The sequence below is a fragment of the Saccoglossus kowalevskii genome, chromosome 4 (genome assembly GCF_978046115.1).
Source record: "Saccoglossus kowalevskii chromosome 4, keSacKowa6.1, whole genome shotgun sequence".
Lineage (NCBI taxonomy): Eukaryota > Metazoa > Hemichordata > Enteropneusta > Harrimaniidae > Saccoglossus > Saccoglossus kowalevskii.
Window position 1 is genome coordinate 22,545,513 of NC_140644.1, and position 8,033 is coordinate 22,553,545.

At 36.4% G+C, this 8,033-nt stretch overlaps 1 protein-coding gene across 3 annotated transcripts; it reads left to right on the forward strand.

Moving 5' to 3' along the window:
- Positions 1-233: 233 nt before the first annotated feature.
- Positions 234-5,911, forward strand: LOC100375366 (mediator of RNA polymerase II transcription subunit 7-like). 3 transcript variants are annotated; one of them, XM_078008604.2, is made up of 4 exons: positions 258-288; positions 402-579; positions 2,252-2,342; positions 3,459-5,911. In XM_078008604.2, exon 4 carries the CDS (start codon positions 3,481-3,483, stop codon positions 4,153-4,155), a length of 675 nt encoding a protein of 224 aa, XP_077864730.1. In that variant the 5' UTR covers positions 258-288; positions 402-579; positions 2,252-2,342; positions 3,459-3,480; the 3' UTR covers positions 4,156-5,911. The 3 variants fall into 3 exon arrangements, with proteins under 3 accessions (XP_002734039.1, XP_077864730.1, XP_085354088.1); XM_085497962.1 differs by lacking the exon at positions 2,252-2,342; XM_002733993.4 differs by lacking the exons at positions 402-579; positions 2,252-2,342 and having other exon boundaries at positions 234-288.
- The last annotated feature ends 2,122 nt before the right edge of the window (positions 5,912-8,033 follow it).

Sequence of the window (8,033 nt, forward strand, 5' to 3'; positions counted from 1 at the left end):
GTTCCCCCTAGAAAAGAACTACTTAGCTCACTGTATTTTTGTGACAAGTGTGCGAATGTGAACGAGACTAACACAAGATACTTTAAATATAAACGTAGAGAAAACATATGTAGTCTGTGGTTTCAAGACACACATTTATTTTACTGCTATGCTAATAACATTGAACAGCAGAGTACACATAAACATTGTATTAATTTATTATTTTATTTGTAAATTCACACACACCTAGAGGGTCATTATTATTCCGCCATGTTTTGACTGGTATTTCTTCGTTTCAACAACAACAACGTAAGTAAATTTACAATTCGTTCTTAATATGCGCATTGTTGCGCATTTAACTACCGCGACTGTCTTATTTAATTATTAGTAATTGGGTTGAACCATCTATTTCGTAATTTCAGTACGATTGTTTGTGTAGGTGTAATCGTAACCATACCGAAGCTGCCAGTGACTTATTTCAACACTCCATGCGTGATACCATGTACCATAGAATGAGCGGTCTACAATATCCTGTGTATGCTGAAGTGCTGCGGATGTAGTTGTTTTTCAAAGAAATGTAAAGGTTCTTTCTTTGAAAAGGTGATGACCGAACTCGGCCAGTGATTTGTTTTTAATCATAGGTTACTGAAATCAACAACTTATCATTGGTAGCATCACTGGGAGTGTTGTGTGACAGATATATCATCTGAAAATGAAATGAAACTACCGTACTTGTCTGACTCGGCACCTATGCTCGCCTAAGCGGCCACCCCCTCCCCCAAATTTTGAGGAATTTCTGATGTCGGGTTCGTGTTCCAAATTGCTCCAAATTTGACTGTCCAGTCATATTAAACCTGGTGTTTGACCTTTCCAAAATACAGACAATCAAATTTATATAATATGGAGTGGATATCAACATGAATATTGTGTGAATGCATTGTCCAAAATAATAGTTTGTAAACTACCGATACACTTCGACAGTGACAGTTACAGCCCTGAAAGACGGTAAATACAAAATGTACTTCATTTCATTTTCAGTTCACCTTATGAAAATTGCTAATTATCACTTTTTAAGAAAAAATAATGCTGTTTTTTGCCGAAATCAATTCCAACAAATAGTACTTTATCATCGATATTTCACTTCCGATTGCCAGAATGCCTTTGAAAATTCATGGAGAATTGCATCGGTGCAACAATGCATACTGATTGGTTAATAATAGAGACAACCCATTAGGTCAAAAGATCAAATCGTGCCAGAAAACATCGTGGTGGAAATTACTTTGCATCAAGATTTTGCGTGCAATCAAAAATATTCAATGAAAATAAATTTTCATTTTTCCCACAGACCCTAATTACTTTACACTGTAAATTCTGATGGTATGTAATATTGTAATAAAATGTGCATATTTTTTCTCGTCATTGTAAATGTGTTGTGGAAATCAATGATGATGCAACTCAATTCGCAATTTTAATTCCACCAAAAAAGACATACTGTTTTCCATATTCTGACACGTGGTGGTGAACAAAAATTGTTATTTGACAAATTTTTCGAGTGGGGTGCTTGACTAAGCGCCCACCCTCCAAAAACATGATTTTGTAAGGTAAGTATTCTGGGCACTAAGTCAGACGAGTACAGTATATAAAAACACATGGGACAGACAAGAAAATTGATGATAATTATTGACCCATCTGCCCTTACCCACTTCACACCACGGTGATTACATCTGTCCGAGTTTGACTGTTATGACCTGTTATGAGTTTGAATCTGAACGAGTTTGACTGCATTCTTTGAAAAAATTCAATGCATAATTTACATGGCATGAATGTAATCAATACAATAGCTTACAGTATACGCAAGATATCTGACTTGCCAATAGTGGAACAACATCAAGTAATCTCATAGATTCTGTTAAGATTAAGTTTTCAGCATTTTTGGATGTCATCAAGTCATCGAATCAATGATACCCCAAAAATCAGATTTTTATGTGAAGCACTCACCATTAAGTTCTACTGCAATGTACACCAAACTCACAAGTTGTTTCATGTAGAGACATTTCCCATCTTTTGAATTCATAGCACAACTCTTTGTACTACCGTACTCGACTGCCTTAGTGCCTATGCCTGGTCGAGTGCCCACCCCCCACTTTCGCACAATTTTTATATTAGGGGTCACATTCGACAAAGCGCCCACCCCTTCAAAATGCCATTAATTTAAAACTTGGTCTTTGATCATTGCTTAACAAATATTTGTAATCGTTTTTATATGATACAGCATGGATATCGACCGTCATAAACATGTTGTGAATACGTAGACCACGTTAACCGTGCATAAACTACACTTTGATAATGACCTGTTAATAAAGGTAAAATGCGGTAAATATTTCATGACATTCAGTTTACCTATCAAAAATTGCTATTTACCAGTTTTTTGAAAAAAACATCTAGTTTATTTGCCGAAATCAATTCCAACAGATCGTACTTCGACGTTGATAATTCACTTCCGCATTGTGTAGCCAGAAAGTCTTCGGTAATTTCTGAAGCTTTGCGCTGACACAACACAGCACTCGATCGGTTAATAACAGACTTGGCCCATTAGGTCACAGGACGTTGTTGCAGGTCAAATCATACAAATACATCATGGCAGAAAGTGCTTTTCATCAAGAGTTCTGCTGGATTCATCGTTTTAATTTGGAAAAATCCTTTGCATATGAACGCCTAAAAGAACACTTTCCCAGGGTATTTGAAACTGAAATTGTCGTCTAACTGTAAGGCCGTCGCTGATTGGCTGCTGAGTTGGAATGACAATTTTTGGTTTCAAATACCTCAAAATTGGTTAGCAATTTTGACAATAATACACACTGTGTCATATACAAGAGATAATTTAGTCTTATCTGAAGTCTAACCTTTTCATCACCAGTTCCCTCTTTTCCCATTATCACAAATTCACAAAATAGTCTCGTTTATAGTCTGCACTTTCCTTCAGAAAATTGGGAGAAAAATAGTCAGAGTAAAAGCTGAGAATTGACTCAAATTTTGTCTGTTGGCTCCAAAATTAGGGTTCATTTCCAGAATTATTGTAGTATATATAAAAAAAAATTTGGGCGCAAAATTCCGGTGGTGAAAAGATTAAAAAATGTTATATATTGTTTAGAACAAGTTTTAATTGATACCAGTGTAGTACTGTGGAATACTTTATTTTTGCTGGAATTAATTTTCGCTGAAAAAGCTTTTTGGGCGTTTTGTATGGAATTTATTTTCACTGATTTTTGATGAGTTGAATGTGAAATATAGCAAAAAAAGTATATTCGCTGGATTTTATTTTCACGGAATAGCGAAAATAAATTGCAAGCGAAAATAAAGTATTCTACAGTAGATAAAATAAAAATGTCTGGAATGCATTAACATGTCTATAAAACAATTACAGTATATTTGTTATTTTACTTAATCAATTATGTTGCCCGTCTGCTTGTTCAAAACAGTGACTACACATTGAAACCAAGGATGACTAACATGGAAAACCAAGGGGTCAGCTCATTGCCGTTACCACCAATGCAGTACATCAATAACTATACAGATGAGAATATCGCAAGTGGTACCACACCAAAGCCTCCTCTACCTATAGAGAACTCAAATTATTGTATGTTTGGTCAGTCATACCATACAGATGATCTTATTGTTAGACCTTTAGAAAGTCAGGGAATTAAAAGGTTGCATTCCAAAGTATTTGACCATAAAAGAGAACTCAAGAAACTGAATCACTCAATTTTGGTGAATTTTTTAGACTTGTTGGACATTCTGATCTCGACACCGGGAGCCGGAAAGCGAGAAGAAAAAATCAACGACATGAACTTATTATTCATACACATGCACCATCTGGTTAACGAATATAGACCACATCAAGCAAGGGAAACGTTACGAGTGATGATGGAAGTGCAGAAAAGGCAAAGGATTGAGACTGCCGAAAGGTTTCAGAAATGTCTAAATAAGGTTGTGGAACTATTGCACAGCTGTATTATCTCCCTGCCTGACGATATGGGGCAGTTGGATTGCAAGATTGCAGCAAAAGTTGAAGTGGAAGAAAGTCAACAGAAGCCAAGTGAAAAAAAAGAAAAGGACGTGGGAGAAACATTCACAGATAAAGACAAACTTATGTGCAACTTAGTAGACTCGATTTAATCCCTCCTCCTTTCTCCTATTCTTTTTTATCTGAAAGATGTAGTCTTAACGGATGCCTATATCTGGGAGGTCCTTGTCTTTTAGGTTATTGATCAATATAATTCATGACATCGTGACTCATGGCATGCAGCTGCTCAGTTGTAGAATAGACAGTGCCGTCGTGTGGTTGTATTCTCAGGGGCGGAGCTACATTACAGAATGTTCTAGGTTGCTTGGACACGCACCACTCCACACTCTACCATGTATTTATATTGGTTTCTATGGCTGCTGTCGAATGCCAGTCGAAAGCCAGTGAAAACAGCTAAAGTCGAGAAAACAACACAAACTCAACTATGAGAAAATCTTGAATAATCAAATTTATATACGATATGTTGTACATGTAGAGGTATTCTTGTTACACTGTTCAGAATACAGTTTTCTGAGAGTTTTCGATCATTGTTTTCACAAGTATTGATTGCCAGGTGGTGAGAATAGGAGATGTACTACTCATTCATTACAAAGGCATTATTGGTACAGAGCAATGTATTTTTACAAAGCTACTGTGTTAGTAAAAAGCAATGTATTTTTTTTACAAAGCTTCAATCTAAGTAAAAAACATTTGTTTTGCAAGGAAACACAAGTTTATGGCTGGATAACCGTGCTGTTGTGAGATTGTACACAACACTCATTACGAAGTCGCATTTTTGGTACAAACCAATACATGTATTTGTTGTTAGGGAATACATGATTTTGTAGCTGCATGATTCCAGAAACATCACTGCAATATTTAACCATTTGAGTGCCAATATCAACATTGCCAAAATGCACACAATTTCATTTTTTCCATTTTTAAACTTTTCTCAAGACCTGAATACAATGTAAAATAATTTGATACCAAATTAACAAAAGAAATACATTAAAAAGTGTGCTTGAATTGTAGCAAGAATAAATAATGTGGTCAAAAGGAAGAAAGAAAGCCCTGTCCAATAGTGTAATTCTACTACTGTCTTTGCTTTAAGGCACACATACACCATTATTTTATGTTGGATCATTAAAATAATTTTTTACCATAGACACATCTGTCATTTACTCTGGCACATGCACTACTCGTTGACCAAAAAAACATACTATGCACAGTGAATATAAACTGTCAAATCAAAATAACCCAAACTGTCATTTAGATTACTGTTTCCATCAAGTGGGAATATATGATTCATATCAAAAATTCTATTATCTCAGCACACCATGTCCTTAGAAAGATTGTACATTTGTTGTCATTGTCGCAATCACCTACACAAATTCTTTTATTTTAGCAGGGTACAAGGACATCATGTATGTATATTTTGCCAAAACGCATCTACATGTACAACTAATAAACTTGCCACATAGTATTAATTAATAATTTTACTTTTATAGTAGGCTGGGGGTGTTTTTTTTTTGTCTAGAGCAGTCTTCTCGGAACTGATACATCAGAAATGAATCGTTTTTATTTTTAGACCATGTCTGTATTCAGAATACTTCTTCAATAATACACAAGAAGAAAACACTGGAATGCGGTTGTACCATAGACTATATATTTTCTATACACTACATGATTGTAATTAATGCAACTATATGTAGATATCACTAAAGGTATGTGGGAAGAACGATAGACAGGAAGTAATTCCTATTGTCTGTGTTGTGTGAATTCTAGCTTTGTCCTTTGCTTTCTATTGCAATGAATAAATTCTATTTGCTACATGTTTTTATTCTGACCGAATAAAACTCTGGTACTCAATAGTAGTGTTCATTCTATATTAAGTACAATAAGCTAATCTTGTACGTTTGCATATCTGATAGACCTAATCGCCTTCACGCACGGGAGGAAACCATGTTTAGCACAGGCTAAGGAATGCCGAAACTTGTTGAGAATACAGTAACTAGGAAGGTTATTAGTTCTACATCAGAAAACAATACCAAAGCAAATTCATAAAGTGCAGATTGCGGAATAACAGGAAGTAGAAGTGGAATGAATAGTTATGAATATAATAGTCGTCCAAACGAACATTGAATACAATGGCGTTTTCGACGCTTAGCCCGAGCTAAGTGCTCACACGCATTTCATTAGCCCGTGCTATGGATCTGGACCAAGTCTTGAAAACGGGCCAGATTTAATCTGTATTACCGTAGCATTTCTTAGCCCTTGCTAAGCATTCATGCACGTTTTCCCAGCACAGCTAAGGTATTTTAGCTCATGCTAAGAAGCTGTGCGTAAACTAATAGTTCCCATGTGTCTCACTTTAATACCTGAACATTACGAGGATTAGCTCCCTACTTGGAAAGAATGTGTACATAACTCTATATCACATTACACTTTTTATCTTTCATAATATGTGAGATGCATCATGGGAGTACCGCTATGTTGTAGGGTTTCATTACTAAAGTAGTGATAGCTTGAGATGCATCATGGGAGTACTGCCTTGTTGTAGGATTTCATTACTAAAGTATTGATAGCTTGTGATGCATCATGGGGGTACTGCCATGCTGTAGGGCTTCATTATTAATGTAGTGTTAGCTTGAGATGCACAATGGGAGTACTGCCATGTAGGGTTTCATTACTAATGTAGTGATAGTTTGTGATGCACCATGGGAGTACTGCCATGTTGTAGTGTTTCATTATTAATGTAGTGATAGCTTGTGATGCATCATGGGAGTACTGCCATGTTGTAGGGTTCCATTACTAAAGTAGTGATATCTTATGATGCATCATGGGAGTATTGCCTTGTAGGGTTTCATTACTAAAGTATTGATAGCTTGTGATGCATCATGGGAGTACTGCCATGTTGTAGGGTTTCATTACTAAAGTAGTGATATCTTGTGATGCATCATGGGAGTACTGCCTTGTTGTAGGGTTACATTACTAAAGTAGTGATATCTTGTGATGCATCATGGGAGTACTGCCATGTTGTAGTGTTTCATTATTAATGTAGTGATAGCTTGTGATGCATCATGGGAGTACTGCCATGTTGTAGGGTTCCATTACTAAAGTAGTGATATCTTATGATGCATCATGGGAGTATTGCCTTGTAGGGTTTCATTACTAAAGTATTGATAGCTTGTGATGCATCATGGGAGTACTGCCTTGTTGTAGGGCTTCATTACTAATGTAGTGATATCTTGAGATGCATCATGGGAGTACTGCCTTGTTGTAGGGTTACATTACTAAAGTATTGATAGCTTGTGATGCATCATGGGAGTACTGCCATGTTGTAGAGTTTCATTACTAAAGTAGTGATAGCTTGTGATGCACCATGGGAGTACTGCCATGTTGTAGGGCTTCATTACTAAAGTAGTGATAGCTTGTGATGCATCATGGGAGTACTGCCATGTTGTAGGGTTTCATTACTAAAGTAGTGATAGCTTTTGATGCACCATGGGAGTACTGCCATGTTGTAGGGCTTCATAACTATTGTAGTGTTAGCTTGTGATGCATCATGGGAGTACTGCCATGTTGTAGGGTTTCATTACTAAGTAGTGATATCTTGTGATGCATCATGGGAGTACTGCCATGTTGTAGGGTTTCATTACTAAAGTAGTGTTAGCTTGAGGTGCATCATGGGAGTACTGCCATGTTGTAGGGTTTCATTACTAAAGTAGTGATAGCTTGTGATGCATCATGGGAGTACTGCCATGTTGTAGGGTTTCATTACTAAAGTAGTGATAGCTTGAGATGCATCATGGGAGTACTGCCATGTTGTAGGGTTTCATTATTAATGTAGTGATAGCTTGTGATGCATCATGGGAGTACTGCCATGTTGTAGGGTTTCATTACTAAAGTAGTGATATCTTGAGATGCACCATGGGAGTACTGCCATGTTGTAGGGTTTCATTATTAATGTAGTGATAGCTTGAGATGCATC